General features: G+C 47.0%; 1 protein-coding gene across 1 annotated transcript; it reads right to left on the reverse strand.

Moving 5' to 3' along the window:
• Window positions 1-12,143: 12,143 nt before the first annotated feature.
• On the reverse strand, window positions 12,144-19,821 carry RPUSD2 (RNA pseudouridine synthase domain containing 2). The gene is made up of 3 exons (XM_049781454.1): window positions 19,395-19,821; window positions 15,130-15,426; window positions 12,144-13,031 (listed from the first exon to the last, which is right to left on the reverse strand). The coding sequence occupies exons 1-3, from the start codon at window positions 19,818-19,820 to the stop codon at window positions 12,315-12,317; spliced, it is 1,440 nt and encodes a 479-aa protein (XP_049637411.1). The 5' UTR covers window position 19,821; the 3' UTR covers window positions 12,144-12,314.
• Between the last annotated feature and the right edge of the window lie 237 nt (window positions 19,822-20,058).

A 20,058-nucleotide genomic window follows, 5' to 3' on the forward strand; every position in this document is an offset into this window, starting at 1 on the left:
ATATTTTCCAATACAGATCCCTCATGGGAGCAGACATCTTATTTATTTTCTACAGGATGTAGTGTTTACAGAAGCCACATGTTTTACATAACAATCCATAACTTTGTGATCCTATTTTTATTACTCCACTGTATAAAAACAAAAAGATAAATTTACCTAAAATATTACTTGAAAGATTTGTAATCCACTTTGGTCAAAATAAAAAGTATTAAAAAATATAAACTTGCTGAAGATTATACAGCTTTTCTTTTTTTTTTTTTTTTTCTTTTTTTTGGTTTTTTGGGCCACACCCGTTTGACGCTCAGGGGTTACTCCTGGCTATGCGCTCAGAAGTCGCTCCTGGCTTGGGGGACCATATGGGACACCGGGGGATCGAACCGTGGTCCGTCCTAGGCTAGCGCTGGCAAGGCAGACACCTTACCTCTAGCGCCACCGCCCGGCCCTATACAGCTTTTCTTTTTTTTTTTCTTTTTTTTTTTTTGGTTTTTGGGCCACACCCGGTAACGCTCAGGGGTTACTCCTGGCTATGCGCTCAGAAGTCGCTCCTGGCTTGGGGGACCATATGGGACGCCGGGGGATCGAACCGCGGTCCGTCTCCTAGGCTAGCGCAGGTAAGGCAGGCACCTTACCTCCAGCGCCACCGCCCGGCCCCCTATACAGCTTTTCTTAACTGCAGAAAGGGCAATGTAAGTTAAATTTCTCCTACTCTGATGGTTCTCAAGCAACACCCCATGCCTTGATAGAAATCAGTAAACAGTGCTCAGCAATCTTTTCCTTTATTGATTTGAAAATTATCTTTCCCAAAAACTGTCTGCAGACACCATGCAGTAGACCAGACAGTTGGTAGATGTTTCAGCAAGGTTTGCTGTATAGGAAGACAGGAGCTCCTGGCCCTCAATTTAACTGCCTTTTCCTCTCAAGATCCAAGTGTCAATTTAGCTTGAATAGTCAAAACTGCTTTCTATTTCCATTCTTTAACTAGAAATGCTCCATAAACTTCCTATGTCTGTAGATAGAATTTAATTGGTTAATTGGTTGGCGATAGGAAGAAAATTACATCTATTTTTTCCTCTTCTCACCAATATTGAATTGAAAGTACTTTCTTCAATAAAGGCAAAAAACTAATGTATAGGGGCTGGAGAGATGGCACAGTGGTAGGGCATTTGCCTTGCATGCAGCTGATTCAGGAAGGACTGTGGTTCAAATCCCAGCATCCCATATGGTCCCCAGAGCCTGCCAGGAGCAACTTCTGAGCACAGAGCCATGAGTAACCCTCAGCACCACTGAGTGTGACCTCCCCCCCAAAAAATCTAATGTATAATAACTACCTTGATTTTTTGGGGGGCATACTAGGAAGCACTCAAGTATCAGTCCTCTGCACTCATATATTACGCCTGCAGGCTTAGGGTGCCATATGGGATGCCAGGGATCGAACCCAGGTCAGCAGTGTACAAGTCAAAAAGTCCTACCTGCCGTTCTATTGCTCCAGTTCCTTACCTGTGATTTTGTCATCAATAGAAATAACAGTTATTGGGGCCGGGCGGTGGCGCAAGAGGTAAGGTGCCTGCCTTGCCTGCGCTAGCCTTGGACGGACCACAGTTCGATCCCCCGGCATCCCATATGGTCCCCCAAGCCAGGAGCAACTTCTGAGCGCATAGCCAGGAGTAACCCCTGAGTGTTACCCGGTGTGGCCCAAAAAACCAAAAAAAAAAAAAAAAAAGAAATAACAGTTATTTTTAATATCACCTCTCTTTATCACATAATGCTCATTGTTTCAAAGTAACTAGAAAATGTACAGTAAGGTGCTTGCCTTTTGCCATACCTAGGTTTGAACCCCAGTACTGCATATGACTAGAAGTGATCCCTGAGCACTGCCAGGTGTGGTCCAAAAACCAAATAATAATAATAAGTAGTATTAATGATAGTTATTAGAGCTGCTATTAGGTTTTATGTTATACATTATAATCACATAATACATTATATCACTCTATATTACCTTTTTATAATCAATTTTTTTTTTTGGTAGTTTTTGGGTCACACCCGGCAGTGCTCAGGGGTTACTCCTGGCTTCATGCTCAGAAATTGCTCCTGGCAGGCACGGGGGACCATATGGGATGCTGGGATTCGAACCGATGACCTCCTGCATGAAAGGCAAACGCCTTACCTCCATGCTATCTCTCCAGCCCCATAATCAAATATTTTTTAAATATTTATTGTAACATTGCAATTTACCAACTTGTTCATAATAGTCAATTTTAGGCATTTTAGGCATTCAAATAACAATCCCACCACCAGTGTGACCTTCCACTGACTAGTGTCCCCAATCTCTTATTTATCATCAAAGCATGCCTCCATGCAGGCACAAACAAATTCCCCCCCCCCCCTTTAGATTTTTGGGCCACTCCCAGCAGCCACGGGTTACTACTGGCTCTACACTCAGAAATTACTCCTGGCAAGGTTCGGGGGCCATGTGGGATGCCAAAGAATCAAACCCAGGTTGGCCACATGTAAGGCAAACACCTTACCAGCCCACACAAATATACTTTTCATTGTTTGTTACAACGCAAAGATGAATGGAATTATCAAAACGTAGATCAACATGGGTCAACTGAAAATGATTGTTTCATCTCTCTCTCCATGGTACTACTAAAGCCAGTATGTAAGGATTTACTGGGCTGTGGTTGGTGTAAGTTGAGCATTCCATTTACTATTTAGGCTCATTGAGCTTGGTATATTACTAAGTAATTTTCCCATCAAATTTTTGATGATACTACTGGGCTGACACTAATCCAAAATATTGAGGTGTTCACACAGTCCAGGATTTATAGATCTAAAATAGATTTGGTAGCTTGGAAGTTTGATAAGGTTAAGTGACAGCTGGAGGGTCTACCAGGGTATGGCATTGGCTGCTGCGGTTCATGCAGAAAGGGTACTCTACAGCCAGGACTATACTTGTGGAAAGTATCAGCAGACATAATTTTCTTTTTCTATAATTACAGATTTTTTTTTTAGGGCAGAAGGGCCAGTGAAGGGACTGAAATCTTGGAGCAATCCCCCCAGAGGCCCAGATCTGAGATTTTACTTTTCAGTAAAGTAAATTTTACTTTTCAAGTCCTTTTTCTAAGAACCTCAGCCACCTCAGAGATTGATGGAGAGCCCTGATTGGAAAAGTACAAGAAAAAAGACTTTATTGAGGGTGGCCTGATTTCTGATTAGGACCTTCAGCCTGGACATAGATTTCGAATTTGAAACTTAAGACTTTTGACTCAGATGTCCCTAGCTGCTTTCAGCACCTTGGACGGCGGATGCAGTGATGGAGACCTGCCGGAGCAGCAGCAGCTGCGGGCTGCGTATCACTTTCTCAGCGAGAAACACTGAACTGTTACTTCCCTCCTTATGCAAGCCATTCAGGCAGCATCACCCTGGCAGGCAACAAGTAGTGGCTGAAATGCGCATCTGAGTGCCCTAACAAACTGTAGAAGCGGAGAAGATCCAAACCAGGCAAGTGGGACAGAGCTCGTGGCTCCTGCTGAGTGGCCTGGGAGAAGCCCAGCCTCTGGACAATTTGGTGATGGGATAAAAATGGTAGACCCCACAAATTTTTCACATTTGGACAAATGGTGTTGGTGATGGGATTAAAAAAAAAAAGAGGAGATAGAAAATAGCAAAGCCCAACTGAAAAAATTGATTTAAAACCACTTACATCTGGGGCCGGTGAGGTAAGCACTAGAGGTAAGTTGTCTGCCTTGCAAGCGCTAGCCAAGGAAGGACCGCGGTCCCATATGGTCCCCCCAAGCTAGGGGTAATTTCTGAGTGCTTGGCCAGGAGTAACCAAACGGGTGTGGACGAAAAACAAAAAAACAAAAAAAAAAAAACAAAAAAAAAAAACCACCTATATCTAACTTAGTTTCAGGTGTATCTCTTTTTTTTTGGTTTTTGGGCCACACCCGGTAGCGCTCAGGGGTTACTCCTGGCTATGCGCTCAGAAGTCGCTCCTGGCTTGGGGGACCATATGGGACACCGGGGGATCGAACCGTGGTCCGTCCTAGGCTAGCGCAGGCAAGGCAGGCACCTTACCTCTTGCGCCACCTCCCGGCCCCTGGTGTATCTCTTTATCTAAGTTATTTACTTGCTGATTTAAGTTTGCTTTATAGTTTTCCATCATTAATGTTTTCAATTGCATGATGTTTTATTGTGTGCATTAATGTAGTAGTCTGTTTTCAAAGTGTATTTTCTGTATAAATGTTCTTGTAATTTTGTTTAGGGAAAGGTTAATAGGAACAAGAAGCTTGGTTAAATTGCATTAAGTCAGAAAGGTTAAATGATAGGAACAAGAATGTTCCTGAATAGTGGTTGGCAAATAAGCATTAAGTAATTTCAAGTTACAGGTGAGTTTTGCAGAAAAGTTATGTTTATGGAAAGAGTGGATATATTAATTTTCACTTTAAACTTTGTTGCTATGGGAATATTAAGGTTCCGCCTTTGGCTAAAGGCAGAAGTCAGGAAAACAAAAGCTTATTACAGTTCCTCATTAATTATTCAAAGAGGGGGAGATGACACCCCACCCTCATCTTCATGCTTAACCTTACCTGATTTTAAGACCAGCCCATTTCTGGGAGGCATCTTTGGAAGGTAACAAAAGGATTGCCTGAGGGGCAAGAAAGGGACTGAATTCAGGATTCAGCAGGAGATAGAGGAAAAAGTAGCAGGAGGAGACATGGCAGAAAGAGTTGAGATGACAGGGCAGCTGAAGAGAGCATGCTTAAAAAATTTAAGATTAAAGGGCACACATGTTGGCCAGGGTCTTAATAAAGCTTCCTGTCTCCTGAACCTGACTGTCTGTGGATGATTTCCTCGCCGCCACCCTAAGACCTGCCGTCTGGAAGGAAGGGGTTAGAGGCACATGGCCAGGGCCGGCAGAGAAAGGACTCATCCTCCATCCCTCCATCTCACCATTCATCCATCACAATCCAGGACTAAAATAATTAATCTGTTTTTCTACACTTCATAGTGTTAGCTAGATTGCTGTAGGGGTCTATATAAAAAAGTTAAGTGTCTCTGAAGGATCTCTGCAAGAAGCCCATAAACACTGATATTAGGGTTAGAGCAATAGTATTTCAGGTCGAACGTGAGCCTTGCACATGGCCTACTCAAGTTTGAAACTCAGCATTATAGTTCCCCAATTCCACCCAACCCAGAATAATTCCTGAGTGCAGAGCCAAGAGTAACCTCTGAGCACTGCCCAGGTGTGGCTCAAGAAAGGAAAAAAAAAAAAAGCAATATTAATCTTTCCTTCATCTTTCCTTGCCCTATCCCCCAAACCTTTGAAGAATATGTTCCTGTCCCCCTGCCCCAAAGCACTCTTCTGCTACCTTGCATCTTCTCCCCTATCCTCATTGCCTCACTGGATCTTGGTCCTCCCTATCATATCACAGCTTAGAAGTCATCCTCATTAAGAAGCCTCCCTGGGGCTGGAGTGGTGGCGCAGCAATAGGGCATTTGCCTTGCACATGGCTGACTTAGGACAGACCTTGGTTCAATCCCCAGTGTCCCATATGGTCCCCCAAACCAGGAGCTATTTCTAAGTGCAGAGCCAGGAGTAACCCTGAAGTATTACTGGGTGTGGCCCAAAAAGCAAAAAATAAAAATTAAAAATTAGCCTTCCTATACCTGTAACCAGCTACTTCCTCTTAGATTTTCTTTAACCAGTCCTGCTCTTATTTCTGTGCTTTTGTACCTCTCTTGGATGTTCCTCTAGCTCCTTTCGTTTCTCTGCACCTGCTAGACTGTATTTACTGTGCCCTAAAGTGCTAAAAAATCCTGAAAGATTGACACAGTGGAATCATCTTTTCTGATGCCTTCTTCCTCTGGAAAATTGACAGGCTCTTCCTGCCCAGTTTCTATTTCTTCATTTTGTTTTGTTTTGTAACCATCTCTAGTTGTCCTCAGGAGTTACTCTTGGCTCAGTGTTCAGAGATCACTCCTGATCAGGCTTAGAAAGACAATATGGCACGACAAGGACCAAACCAGATCTGCCACATTCAAGGCAAGTGCCCTATCTGCTATACTATCACTCTGGCCCCTAGTTTCTATTTCTTTTTGTTTTGTATTTGTTTTGGGGCCACACCTGGTGGCCCTCAGGGGTTACTCCTAGCTCTGCATTCAGAAATAGCTCCTGTTAGGCTCAGGGGACCAGATGGGATGCCAGGAATCCAACCTTGGTGCATCCCGGGTTGAACATGTGCAAGGCAAATGCCCTATTGCTGTGTTATCACTTGGTCCCCTAGTTCCTTCCTTCCTTCCTTCCTTCCTTCCTTCCTTCCTTCCTTCCTTCCTTCCTTCCTTCCTTCCTTCCTCCCTCCCTCCCTCCCTCCCTCCCTCCTTCCTTCCTTCCTTCCTTCCTTTTTTTCTTTCTTTTTTTTTGGTTTTGGGTCACACCCAGCAGCGCTCTATGCTCAGACTCTATGCTCAGAAATTGTTCCTAGGGCCCGGAGAGATAGCACAGTGGCATTTGCCTTGCAAGCAGCCGATCCAGGACCAAAGGTGGTTGGTTCGAATCCCGGTGTCCCATATGGTTCCCCGTGCCTGCCAGGAGCTATTTCTGAGCAGACAGCCAGGAGTAACCCCTGAGCACCGCCGGTGTGACCCAAAAACCAAAAAAAAAAAAAAAAAAAGAAAGAAAGAAATTGTTCCTGGCAAGCTAGGGGGACCATATGGGATACTGGGATTCAAACCGCCATCCTTTTCTGCATGCAAGGCAAATGTCCTACCTCCATGCTATCTCTTTGGCTCCCCTAGTTTCTATTTCTTTTTTTTTTTTTTTTTGGTTTTTGGGTCACACCCGGTAACGCTCAGGGGTTACTCCTGGCTATGAGCTCAGAAGTTGCTCCTGGCATGGGGGACCATATGGGATGCCGGGGGATCGAACTGTGGTCCGTCCAAGGCTAGCGCAGGCAAGGCAGGCACCTTACCTCTTGGGCCACTGCCCGGCCCCCTAGTTTCTATTTCTAATTTAAAAATCTATAAATTTTGGGGGCCAAAGAGATAGTTTAGCAGGTAGGGCACTTGACTCGTATTTGCCAATCTGATCCTTTGGCATCTCATCAAACCTACCAAGAGTGATTCCTCAATACATAGTAGTAACCACTGAGCATCACCAGATATGCCCCCTAAGACAAAACAATAATCTAAATTTTTATTTAGATTAATTTTTTGTTTTGTTTTTGTTTTTGGGTCACACCCAGCAGTGTTCAGGGTTTACTCCTGGCTCTATGCTCAGAAATCGCTCCTGGTAGGCACGGGAGATTCGAACCACCATCCTTCTGCATGCAAGGCAAACGCCTTATCTCCATGCTATCTCTTCAGCCCCCTTAGATTAATTTTGTAAGGAAAAATTTCAACTGTAAAAGTTCTGAAAATGGGGCCCGGAGAGATAGCATAGCCATGTTTACCTTGCAAGCAGCTGATCCAGGACCTAAGGTGGTTGGTTCGAATCCCGGTGTCCCATATGGTCCCCCATGCCTGCCAGGAGCTATTTCTGAGCAGACAGCCAGGAGTAACCCCTGAGCACCGCTGGGTGTGGCCCAAAAACCAAAAAAAAAAAAAAAAAAAAGTTCTGAAAATGGGCTGGAGCGATAGACGGTAGGACATTTGCCTTGCATGTGACTGACCTGGTTTTGATCCCTAGCATCACGTATGTTTTCCCGAGCCTGTCAGCAATAATTTTTTTTTTTTTGCTTTTTGGGCCACACCCAGCAGTACTCAGGGGTTACTCCTGGCTATCTGCTCAGAAATAGCTCCTGGCAGGCACGGGGGACCATATGGGACGCTGGGATTCGAACCAACCACCTTAAGTCCTGAATCGGCTGCTTACAAGGCAAACACCGCTGTGCTAAATCTCCGGTCTCCAATAAATTTTTGTTTTGTTTTGTTTTGTTTCGGACCACACCCATTTGACACTCAGGGGTTACTCCTGGCTATGCCCTCAGAAATCGCTCCTGGCCTGGGGGACCATATGGGACGCTGGGGGATTGAACCGCAGTCCTTCCTGGGCTAGTGCTTGCAAGGCAGATGCCTTACCTCTAGAGCCACCTGTCCGGCCCCTGTCAGCAATAATTTCTAAGCACAGAAACAGGAGTATTCTGAGTGTGGCCAAATATAGCCCAAAATACTGAAAAAAGTTCTGAAAGTATAACCTAAAACCTGTAATTAGTATTTTGCCTTTTTTTTTTTTGGTTCTTGGGTCGCACCAGGCAGCGCTCAGGGGTTACTCCTGGCTCTATGCTCAGAAATCGCTTCTGGCAGGCTCGGGGACCTTATGGGATGCTGGGATTTGAACCACTGACCTTCTGCATGAAAGGCAAATGCCTTCCCTCCGTGCTATCTCTCCGGCCCCAAGTATTTCACCTTTTTATTCCTCAGTTCTATTCCCGTTTTCATGCTTAGCACATTTGTGCCTTCTTTCACAAGAAATTGCAATAAGATTTGCAGTAACAAACCCTGTGTTTTGCATTTTGTTGATTTCTTGATATATTTCTTACTCCTTCAAGAGAATCCAAATCAACAACATGGCAGAATACATAAGACTTCAGGGAAAAAATGTAATTGAATTAGAAATTAAAAAAAGAGGCCAGAGAGATAGCATGGAGGTAAGGCGTTTGCCTTTCATCAGTTCGAATACGGCTTCCCATATGGTCCCCTGTGCCTGCCAGGAGCAATTTCTGAGAATGGAGCCAGGAGTTTCCCCTGAGCACTGCCGGGTGTGACCCAAAAACCACACACACACAAAAAAAAAAGCAAAACAGAAATTAAAAAAAAAAAGTTATGTATAATAAACTAAGGCAGAAACTAGTTAGAGGCACCATCTACTGGAGCAGTTAATACTTACAAATATATATAGGCAAATCTGCTATGTTGGAAAAGATTTGCATTTTTGAGACACATTTCTCTACAAAGCACAACTCAAGAAATCTGTTCCCGGGGCCAGAGACATAGCATGGAGATAGGGTGTTTGCCTTGCATGCAAAAAAAAGGTGGTTCGAATCCTGGCATCCCATGTGGTCTCCCGAGCCTGCCAGGAGTGATTCTGTGTGTAGAGCCAGGAGGAACCCGAGTGCTGCCGGGTGTGACCCAAAACCAAAAACCAAAAAAAAATAAAAAATAAAAATAAATCTGTTCTCTTGGGCCACATCTGGCGATGCTCAGGGGTTACTCCTGGCTGTCTGCTCAGAAATAGCTCCTGGCAGGCACATATGGGACATCGGGATTCGAACCAACCACCTTTGGTCCTGGATCGGCTGCTTGCAAGACAAACACCGCTCTGCTATCTCTCCGGGCCCACATTTATTTTTTTTTTATTGTGACTACATTTTATTTCTTTTGGGTGTGCTTATAGGTAGGTTATTTTTAGTTATTATTTTATTGGGCTGGAGCAATAGTTCAGTGGATAGGGGACTTGCCTTACATGCAGCAGACCTGGGTTTGATCCTTGGCATCCTATATGAGCACCACCAGGAATAATTCCTGAGCAGAGATCTAGGAGTAACCCGAGTATGCTTGATCCTCTACCCCACCAAAAAAAAAAAAAAAAAAAAAAAACAAAAAACTGGCACACTGTGCCCATATATCTCCTTCATTTCCTCCCTGAGATGTGTTCTTTCCTCCTTCATGCTGGATTGTGTACTGGTGCTCTTTCCACCTTTGGAGAAGCCTGCATTTTCTCTTGAACATAGTATGCTCTCCCTTTCTTATCTACTGTATTTTCCAGCATATAAGACGACTTTTGAAACAAAAAAAGTCAACCGAAAATCGGGTATTGTCTTATGCCGAGTATATCCCAGAAAATGTTTCAATATGCCACTAAAAGAAAATTGTCTTAATATTGCCACAAAACGAATTTTCCAAATCGATCCTGCACCAATCACTGCCAGGCTGCTTGGACGGCCTCTCTAACTCAGCCAATCCAAGCAGGGTTTTTATGCATGCAAATTATACCCGAATCTACACTGTCAAAAGCCTGCTCAGATTGGCCAGAGTCAGAGAGGAAGTCTATGACAGTAGAACCTTTGAACCTTTGCTTGTTGTGATTGGCTCAGTGTGGGACATACAGTTGCAGCACAGGAACGTTCTGTCTGATACAGAAAATATAGACCTAAACCTATGTTTTTTTTGTTTTTGTTTTTTGTTTTTTGGGCCACACCCGGCGGTGCTCAGGGGTTAGTCCTGGCTGTCTGCTCAGAAATAGCTCCTGGCAGGCACGGGGCACCATATGGGACACCGGGATTTGAACCAACCACCTTTGGTCCTGGATCGGCTGCTTGCAAGGCAAACGCCCCTGTGCTATCTCTCCGGGCCCCCTAAACCTATGTTTTAACTGCAAAATTAGGGGGTCGTCTTAAACGCCCAGTCGTTTAATACGCCGGCAAATATGGTACTCCCTCCCAATATGGTACTCCCTCCCGTTCTTCAAGACCTTTGAATAAAACCAGTTTTTACTTAAAAAAACAAAAACAAGGCCCGGAGAGATAGCACAGCGGCGTTTGCCTTGCAAGCAGCCAATCCAGGACCAAAAGTGGTTGGTTCGAATCCCGGTGTCCCACATGGTCCCCCGTACCTGCCAGGAGCTATTTCTGAGCAGACAGCTAGGAGTAACCCCTGAGCACCGCCAGGTGTGGCCCAAAAACAAGACAAAACAAAACAAAAAACAAAAACAAAAACAAAAACACATTGGGGTCAGAGAGATAGCACAGCAGTAGGGCATTTGCCTTGCAAGCAGCCGACCAGGACCTATGTTGATTCGAATCCTGGCATCCCATATGGTCCCCTGTGCCTGTCAGAAGCGATTTCTGAGCAGAGAGACAGGAGTAACCCCTGAGCACCGCTGGGTGTGGCCTCCCCCCAAAAAAAAAATAAAAAAAAGAAAGAAAAAGCATGGGAGCCGGAGCAATAGCACAGTAATAGGGCATTTGCCTTGCACGCAGCCAACCCAGGATGGATCCAGGTCTTATCCCTGGCATCCCATATGGTCCCCCCAGCCTTCTTGGAGCGACTTCTGAGTGCTGAGCCAGGAGAGTAAACCCTGAGCGCTGCCAGGTGTGACCCAATAAACAAAAGGAAAAAATACTCAAAAACTATTATTTTTGTTTTTGTTTTGGGGCTAAATCCAGTAATGCTCATGGGTTACTTCTGGCTCTGCATTTAGAAATTGCTCCTGGCTTGGGGGCCCATAATGGAACGCAGGGATTCTAACCACGTTCCATCCTGGACGGGCTGTGTACAACCCTACCACCGTGCTATTGCTCCAGCCCCCAAAACTAATTATTTTATTTAGTTACCATGAATTAACTATTCATGATTGGTTCCAGGTAATCTTTTTTTTTTTTTTTTTTTTTGGTTTTTCGGGCCACACCCATTTGATGCTCAGGGGTTACTCCTGGTTGAGCGCTCAGAAATTGCCCCTGGCTTGGGGGTGAGGGGACCATATGGGACACCGGGGGATGGAACTGCGGTCCTTCCTTGGCTAGCTTTTGCACTTACCTCTAGTGCCACCTTGCCGGCCCCTCCAGGCAATGTTCTAACACTAATTCCTTCACCAGTGCCAACTTCCTTTCATCTGTGTCTAGTTTCCCTCCCACCTACCAGCCTGCCTCTATGACATGCACTTTTTAGATTTTGTTTTGTTTTTGTTGTTTTTTGGCTCATACCCGGCTGCGCTCATGGTGTACTCCTAGTTCATGGCTTACTCTGGTAGGACTTAGGGGATCATAGGTGGTGCCAGCAATAGAATCCGGATCAGCCCCGTGCAAGTTTAGTACCCTACCCAAGGTATTACTGCTCTGCTCTTTAATTGCACATTTTAGTGTTTTTTTTTTTTTTTTTTGGGGGGGGGGATGGGTTATACCCATCAGCGCTCAGGGGTTACTCCTGGCTCTGCACTCAGAAATCGCTCCTGCCAGGCTCAGAGAACCATGAGATCTTGGAAATAAAGTCCTGTGTTGATTGCATGCAAGGCAATGCCCTAACGCTGTACTATCGCTCCAGCCCCTCAATTGCACATTTTAAGATAATTGAATCACATTATGTGAATTTTAAAAAAACAGTAAGAAAATCAGACACACAGATGATAGAAATAAGGATATATTTAGAAAACAGAGCCCCTATAATCTAGTTGGAAGCAAGCTGTCAAATATGAGGTCTGTTTGGAGTTCAACCCCTATTAATTGTTGTAAAACCTGAGTATCCACCATTTGGTCAGCTCCTATCCATAAAACATTTCTGATCCCTCCCAGAAAGCAATATCTCCATTGGCCAAGCATTCAGCCCTCTTGCCAATCATCCTGTGCCCAGGCAGGCATGGGAGAAAAGTACTCAAAGTCTGGTCCCTTATAGCTTAGGGCATGTAGGAACATCACAAGGTCCTGTGGCAAAGGGTCCTGTCGTACCAGCCGGCACTCTGCACAGAGTGGATCTATTTCTTGCTTGCTAACACTCATTTCAGCCCCCTTCCCTGGTGTCAAAGCCACAGTATCCAGATCCCGAGGGGCTGCCTCCTGTGCTCCCTCAATCAAAGTGTTGGGATGGTCCTTGTTCAGCTCTGAGGAAGAAACTGCAGAGTCTGTGAGTCCTGAGGACAGGTCACTTTCACAGAGATCTAGCACATCCAAACTCTGTTTTGCTTGATGTTCGGCCACCAGGTCCTGCAGCAGTTCCTCATCTGTTTTGGGAATGTGGCCATTCCGGCCTCTGGAAGGGCCCCACGCAGCTGAGTTGTAGATGGGGTCATTGAGGATCGGATGGCCCAGGAACTGAAGGTGAACTCGGATCTGGTGGGTGCGGCCTGTAAGAGGCAGGCACCGCACCACACTGGAGCGGCCGTTGTAGCTCAGTCTCTGGAACACTGTCTCGCAGGGCTTGCCCCGTGAATCCACACGGCACACTCCTACCTTGTAAGACACCACCAAAATAGGCTCCTTGCAGGTCACTTCCTCAGAGGGGAACTCTCCCTCCACGCGACACACATACTCCTTCTCCAGCTGCAAAGGAGGGGAAAAACAAAAAGTCACCATAAAGCCAAGACTCAGAGAGCTCAAGATCTTTTTTTTTTTTTTTTTGGTTTTTGGGCCACACCCGGTAACGCTCAGGGGTTACTCCTGGATATGCGCTCAGAAGTTGCTCCTGGCTTGGGGGACCATATGGGACACCGGGGGATCGAACCGCGGTCCGTCCAAGGCTAGCGCAGGCAAGGCAGGCACCTTACCTTTAGCGCCACCGCCCGGCCCTGAGCTCAGGATCTTAACAGTGATGAAAAATACCCTGCATGGGCTGGCGAGATAACATGGAGGTAGGGCGTTTGCCTTGCATGCAGAAGGATGGTGGTTTGAATCCCAGCATCCCATATGGTCTCCTGGGCCTGCCAGGAGCGATTTCTGAGCGCAGAGCCAGGAGTAACCCCTGAGTGCCACCGTGTGACCCAAAACCAACAACAACAAAACCCCTGAAAAATACCCTGCAGGGGCTGAAGCAGTAGCACAACCGGTAGGGCGTTTGCCTTAACATGGGTTGAACTGGGTTTGCTATCCCATATGGTCCCCTGAGCCTGCTAGGAGTGATTTCTGAGAGCAGAGCCAGGAGGAACTACTGACTTCACATGGCTGTTGTAAGATTCAGTAATACTAATAACGCTCTAATATACTTGATACTGAACATTATATACAAAAACTTGACAAACGCATTCTAAACAAATGCGGAATTTAAAGTCTCAAAATCATATTCACTACCATTGTCTTTTACCTACATCTTTTCAACTTCATCCAGAATCTTATTACTGACAATCTTATAAAACTTGCTTAAGGGTCAGAGCGATAGTACAGAGGGTAGGGGCCCGGAGAGCTAGCACAGCAGCGTTTGCCTTGCAAGCAGCCAATCCAGGACCAAAGGTGGTTGGTTCAAATCCCGGTGTCCCATATGGTCCCCCGTGCCTGCCAGGGGCTATTTCTGAGCAGATAGCCAGGAGTAACCCCTGAGCATCGCCGGGTGTGGCCCAAAAACCAAAAAAAAAAGAAAAAAGAAAAAAAAGAAAGAAAAAGAAAAAGTACAGAGGGTAGGATGTCTGCCTTGCCTTGTCAGTCTGGCTAATCTGTTGTTTTTTTTTTGTTTTTTGGGACACACCCATTTGATGCTCAGTGATTACCCCTGGCTTGGGGGGACCATATGGGACGCTGGGGGATCGAACCGCGGTCCGTCCTACGCTAGCGCTTGCAAGGCAGACACCTTACCTCTAGCGCCACCTTCCCGGCCCCGGCCCCGTCAGTCTGGCTAATCTGGGCTTGATCCTCAGCATCCCATATGGTCCCCCGAGCCCACCAAAAGTAATTCCTGAGCACTGAGCAAGGAGTAACTACTGAGCATTGTGAGGTGTGGCCCAAACAAACAAAACAAAAACCTCACAAAACCATATGACCATATAGGATGCCAGGATTCAAATCGGGGTCTGTCTTGGATTGGCCGCATGCAAGGCAAATGCTTTACCGCTATGCTATTGCTCTGGCCCCTGATGTGTGCTTTCTATTTCCCTCTCTTCCCATTGTTCTTTGTTGTTGTTTTGACTTGGAAGGGAATACATTTGGTTGTGATGCTTCTTGAGGCTTTCCCAATTATGGTGAAATTAGGTCATCTCTCTATATTAGACTTTAAGATCTTTTTTTTCCCCCTCATTTTACTTAAGTAAAAAGTTAACGGTTGTTTCAAAAGGATCTTCAAAAAAACCTTGCTTAGCCAGCACATGCTTTGTATGTGGGAGCCTGAACATTGTAGGGACAGGCTAATAACAATAGCTCTAATAATTACAAAATAAAATATAATAATATTATTATTATAGTAACTTTAAGAGTAAACTAAGAACTGGAAAGAGAGCACAGGGGTAGGTCTTGCATGTAGCCATCCCAGTTCGATTCCTAGCACTGCACAGGGTGTCCTGCACACTTTCAAGGTCACTCCTGAGCAGCGTCAGGAAAAGTCCCTGAGCACTGCTGAGTGTAGCAGTAAAACTAAAAGTGAAAGAGAAAACTACCAAGAGAATAGTATATGCCATCTCCAGAGAACTTTTGAAACATAAGATGATTGCCATCTCACCTGCCGGTCCCGAACCTGCTCGTGAATTCTCTCAGACACAGCGGCTGTCTTGGCAAACATGAGGACTCCAGAGGTGAGGCGGTCTAGTCGATGCAGGGGGTGTAGCTCCTTGAGTTGGTGCTCCTTACCCAGGATGAAGATGACTGTGTTATGTCTGAAGCGACCGCAGGGGTGGACAGGAATGGACGAAGGCTTGTCCACAACCACCACGTCTTCGTTCTCAGCTAGCAGGCGAATGGGCTCTGCTGTGACAGGAGGCTCGTGTCTGTGCACGGTGTTCTGCAGGAAGTCGTTGTCCTGCAAATGACATAGGGAACCTTATCAACTTCACACACAACTTCTCTGGGCCTTTAGTTATGGACGGGTGGCCCCAGAAAAAGCTATGTGCAGTGTACTGTCATTTAGCAAAATGTTGCAGGCACTGAAAAAAATAGAAGAATTTAGCTGGAGCCACAGTACAGAGGCAGGGTGTTTGCACTGCATGCAGCGACCCAGGACAGACCCTGGTTTGGTTCCCAGCATCCCATATGGTCTCCCATGCCTGCCAGGAGCGGTTTCTGAGTGCAGAGCCAGGAGTAACCCCTGAGTGCCACTGGGTTGGCCAAAAACAAAACAAACAAAAATAGAATTTAAACCAAAATGCTGATGATTATCTCTGGGTGGCAGAATTATAGATTTGTTTTGCTTCTTTAAAAATTATGCTTGGGGGCTGGAGAGATAGCATGGAGGTAAAGCGTTTGCCTTTCATGCAAGAGGTCATCGGTTCGAATCCCAGCGTCCCATATGGTCCCCTGTGCCTGCCAGGAGCAATTTCTGAGCATGGAGCCAGGAGTAACCCCTGAGCACTGCCGGGTGTGACCCAAAAACCACAAAAAAAAAAAAAAAAAAAAAAAAAAAAATAAATAAATAAAAATTATGCTTGGGTCGGGGGCCGGAGAGATAGCATGGAGGTAAGGCGTTTGCCTTTCATGCAGGAGGTCATCGGTTCGAATCCCGGCATCCCATATGGTCCCCTGTGCCTGCCAGGAGCAATTTCTGAGCCTGGAGCCAGGAATAACCCCTGAGCACTGCCGGGTGTGACCCAAAAAACCACAAAAAAAAAAAAAAAAAAAAAAAAATTATGCTTGGGGCTGGGCGGTGGCGCTAGAGGTAAGGTGCCTGCCTTGCCAGCGCTAGCCTAGGATGGACCGCGGTTCGATCCCCCGGCGTCCCATATGGTCCCCCAAGCCAGGAGCGACTTCTGAGTGCATAGCCAGGAGTAACCTCTGAGCATCACTGGGTGTGGCCCAAAAACCAAAAAAAAAAAAAAAAAAAAAAATTATGCTTTAGGGCCCGGAGAGATGGCACAGCGGCGTTTGCCTTGCAAGCAGCCGATCCAGGACCAAAGGTGGTTGGTTCGAATCCCGGTGTCCCATGTGGTCCCTGTGCCTGCCAGGAGCTGTTTCTGAGCAGACAGCCAGGAGTAACTCCTGAGCAAAGCCGGGTGTGGCCCAAAAACAAACCAAAAAAAATTATGCTTTGGGGGCCCGGAGAGATAGCACAGGGGCGTTTGCCTTGCAAGCAGCTGATCCAGGACCAAAGGTGGTTGGTTTGAATCCCGGTGTCCCATATAGTCCCCCGTGCCTGCTAGGAGCTATTTCTGAGCAGACAACCAGAAGTAACCCCTGAGCACCGCCAGGTGTGGCCCAAAAACAAAAAGAAAATAAATAAAAATTATGCTTTGGGGCTGGGCAGTGGCGCTAGAGGTAAGGTGCCTGCCTTGCCTGCGCTAGCCTTGGACAGACCGCGGTTTAATCCCCCGGCGTCCCATATGGTCCCCTAAGCCAGGAGCAACTTCTGAGCGCATATCCAGGAGTATCCCCTGAACGTTACCGGGTGTGGCCCAAAACCAAAAAATAAAAAATAAAATTATGTTTTGGGGCCGAAGTGATAGCTAGCACAGGGTAGGGCTTTTGCCTTGCAGGCAGCTGATTCAGGAAGAACAGTGGTTCCAATCCTGGCATCCCATATGGTCCCCCATGCCTGGCAGGAGCGGTTTCTGAGTGCAGAGCCAGGAGTAACCCGAGAGCCGCTGTGTGTGGCCCCAAAACCAAAAAAAACTTATGCTTTATTTATAGCTTCTTCAAGCATACTTTATGATGCTCAGGTTACTCCTGATTACTTAGGAAATCATATGAGATGTCAGGGATTGAACCCAGGTCAGCAGTTTAGAAGGCAAGTGCCCTAACAAATGGACTATATCTCTGGCCCCTAAAGTTATATTTAAAGAAGTATACTTTTCACAAATAGAGACAATTCTCATCACATATAACCTTGAACAAACTCTACAGATGGATTTGACACCAACTCAGGACAAGTTCTTAGGCAAAACTACTCCAAACATTTTCTTATTGTCCAGAAAATTATGGTGGGAAAGGCAAGTCAAACTACCATTCCCTATGCTAAAATCACCTTGTCCCTCCATACAACCAGGTAAGCCAGTGTACCATTGAACTGCCAAGGGCATTTTATTTATTCTGAGGTTTGAACCTAGGGCCTCACAGAAGTCAGGCATGAGTTTTGAAACTGAGCTTTTACTCCCAGACCCTGAAATGGATTTTAATCATTTATTTGTGGTTTGTTATTTAGTTTTGGGTCACACCTAGCGGTGCTCTCGGGTTGCTCATGACTTTGTGCTCAGAAATAATTTCTGGCAGGCTCAGGAGACCGTATGGGATTCTGGGGGTCAAACCCATGTTGATCATGTGCAAAGCAAACACCCTATCTGCTATGCTATTGCTCTTGTATGTGTGTTTGACAACACCTGGCTACTATAGACTAAGGAATTACGCCCTATCTGCTATGCTATTGCGTGCGTGCGAGTGTGTGTGACAACTCCTGTCTACTACAGACTAAGGAATTAACTCCCAGTGGTGCTGGAGAGACCATATGGGATGCCAGGCAAAGCAAACACAGTATGGCTCAGGCTCCAGAAATGGATTTTTGGGGTTTTGTTTGGGTCACACCCGGCAGCATCAGGGGTTACTCCTGGCTCTACGCTCAGAAATCGTTCCTGGCAGGCTTGGGGGAGCAAATGGGCTTCCGGGATTCGAACCACCGAACTTCTGCATGAAAGGCAAACGCCTTACCTCCATGCTATCTCTCCATCCAGAAATGGATTTTTAAAAAGCCAAAACACTAGTCTGTACCTGGAATCTTGCAAGTTTATCATAATTTAAGCAGTTATAAGAACACTTAGTTGCCTTACTTCTAAAAGGCATATCTTGAGTTTAATTTCACAGGCAAAAAGAGGTGGTCATACTTATCTAATAAAGCTGACAGAAGAATGAAGTTTAAAGAAAGAGAAAATGGGGCCAGAGCGATAGCGCAGCAGTAAGACATTTGCCTTGCACGTGGCTCACCCAGGCTGGACCTCGGTTTGATCCTCGGCATCCCATATAGTCCCCCAAACCAGCAGCAAATCGGTTTCTGAGTGCATAGGCAGGAGTAACCCCTGAGCGTTACTCGGTGTGGCTCAAAATAAAAAAAATTAAAAAAGAAAAAAAAAAAAAAGAGAAAATGTGGAGCTAGCAGAGCGCATAAGGAGTTTTTGCCTTGCACGCATCCGACTGGGGACCAACCTTGGTTTGATCCCTAGCATTATATATGGTCCCCCGAGCCTGCCAGGTTTCCTGACAGAGCCAGGAGTAACCTCCTGAACACAGCCTGGCATGCACACACACCCCCCAATAAAAAGAAAAAAATATGAATGAAAAAGATTAAACGTTAAAGTACATTAATTTTTTTGTGTGCCGAGCACACATTAAGGAGACAAATGATTGAACCTATACACACACACACACACACACACACACACACAGCAACTGAATGTGATCATGTTCAGCACGTGTGCAGAGCTACGAACACAAACTTCTGCTCCCTGGTTAAAAGGAGGGCACAGGGGCCGGAGAGAGAGCATGGAGGTAGGTAGGGCGTTTGCTTCGCACGCAGAAGGACGGTGGCTCGGGGCGTCCCCTATGGTCCCCCGAGCCTGCCAGGAGCGATTTCTGAGTGTAGAGCTAGGAGGGACCCCTGAGCGCTGCCGGTTGTGACCCCAAAACCAAAATAAATTAAATAAATAAAAGGAGAGCACCGCGGCCCACGGTCGGCAGCAGAGAGGTCTACCGAGAGGCTGGCAAGTGGGCGAGAGGAGGCACGCAGACCTCCGAGTCCAAGACCCCTACGGCCCCACACTCGGAGCCGCGGGCCCGCCCGGTCTCCTCCACCTTGAGCACGACGCCGAGGTCCCGGACGGGCTCCCCGTTGAGGCGCAGGCGGCCGGCCCGGAGCGCGGCCTCGTAGTAGGCGAGCGGCTGGGCGCGGAACTCGGCGCCGAAGACGTGGCGCAGGCTGCGGCCCACCCAGCGGCCCTTGCAGTAGGTCTGGAAGTCGAAGAAGTAGGGCCGCACCTTGCGCAGGCCGCCCTCCCAGTAGTAGCTGGTCTCGGCGAAGTGGCCGTCGCCGAAGCTCACGCCGGCCCGCCGCTTCTTGGGGGGCGGCACGAGGCGCTCCCCGGCGCCCCGCTTCTTCTTCCGCCGGGCCCGGCCCAGCTCCGCGCCCGCCGACTCCGAGTCCTCCGGGGGGCCGCTCGCGCTCCCATTCTGCTCCAGCGGTGCCGTCGGGCTGGTCGCGGTGCAGAGCGTGTCCGCCATGAAGCCCTGAAGGACGCCCCCGAGCCCGGGAACCGGGGAGCAGCGCGAGCCGAAGAGCCCCGCGGCGCCGACCCGGAACCAGCAGCCGCCGTACAGCCGCATGCCCGCGCGTTCTCGGCTTCTGCGTCGCGGCCGGATGACGTAGAAAAAACCAGCCAATCAGAAGGCCCGAAGGAGGCGTCGCGGAAGGATGACGTAGAGCCCGGCAAGGAACCAGCCAATCAGGGGGAGGAAAAAA

This window comes from Suncus etruscus, chromosome 10 (assembly GCF_024139225.1).
Source record: "Suncus etruscus isolate mSunEtr1 chromosome 10, mSunEtr1.pri.cur, whole genome shotgun sequence".
In the NCBI taxonomy this organism is placed as follows: Eukaryota; Metazoa; Chordata; class Mammalia; order Eulipotyphla; family Soricidae; genus Suncus; species Suncus etruscus.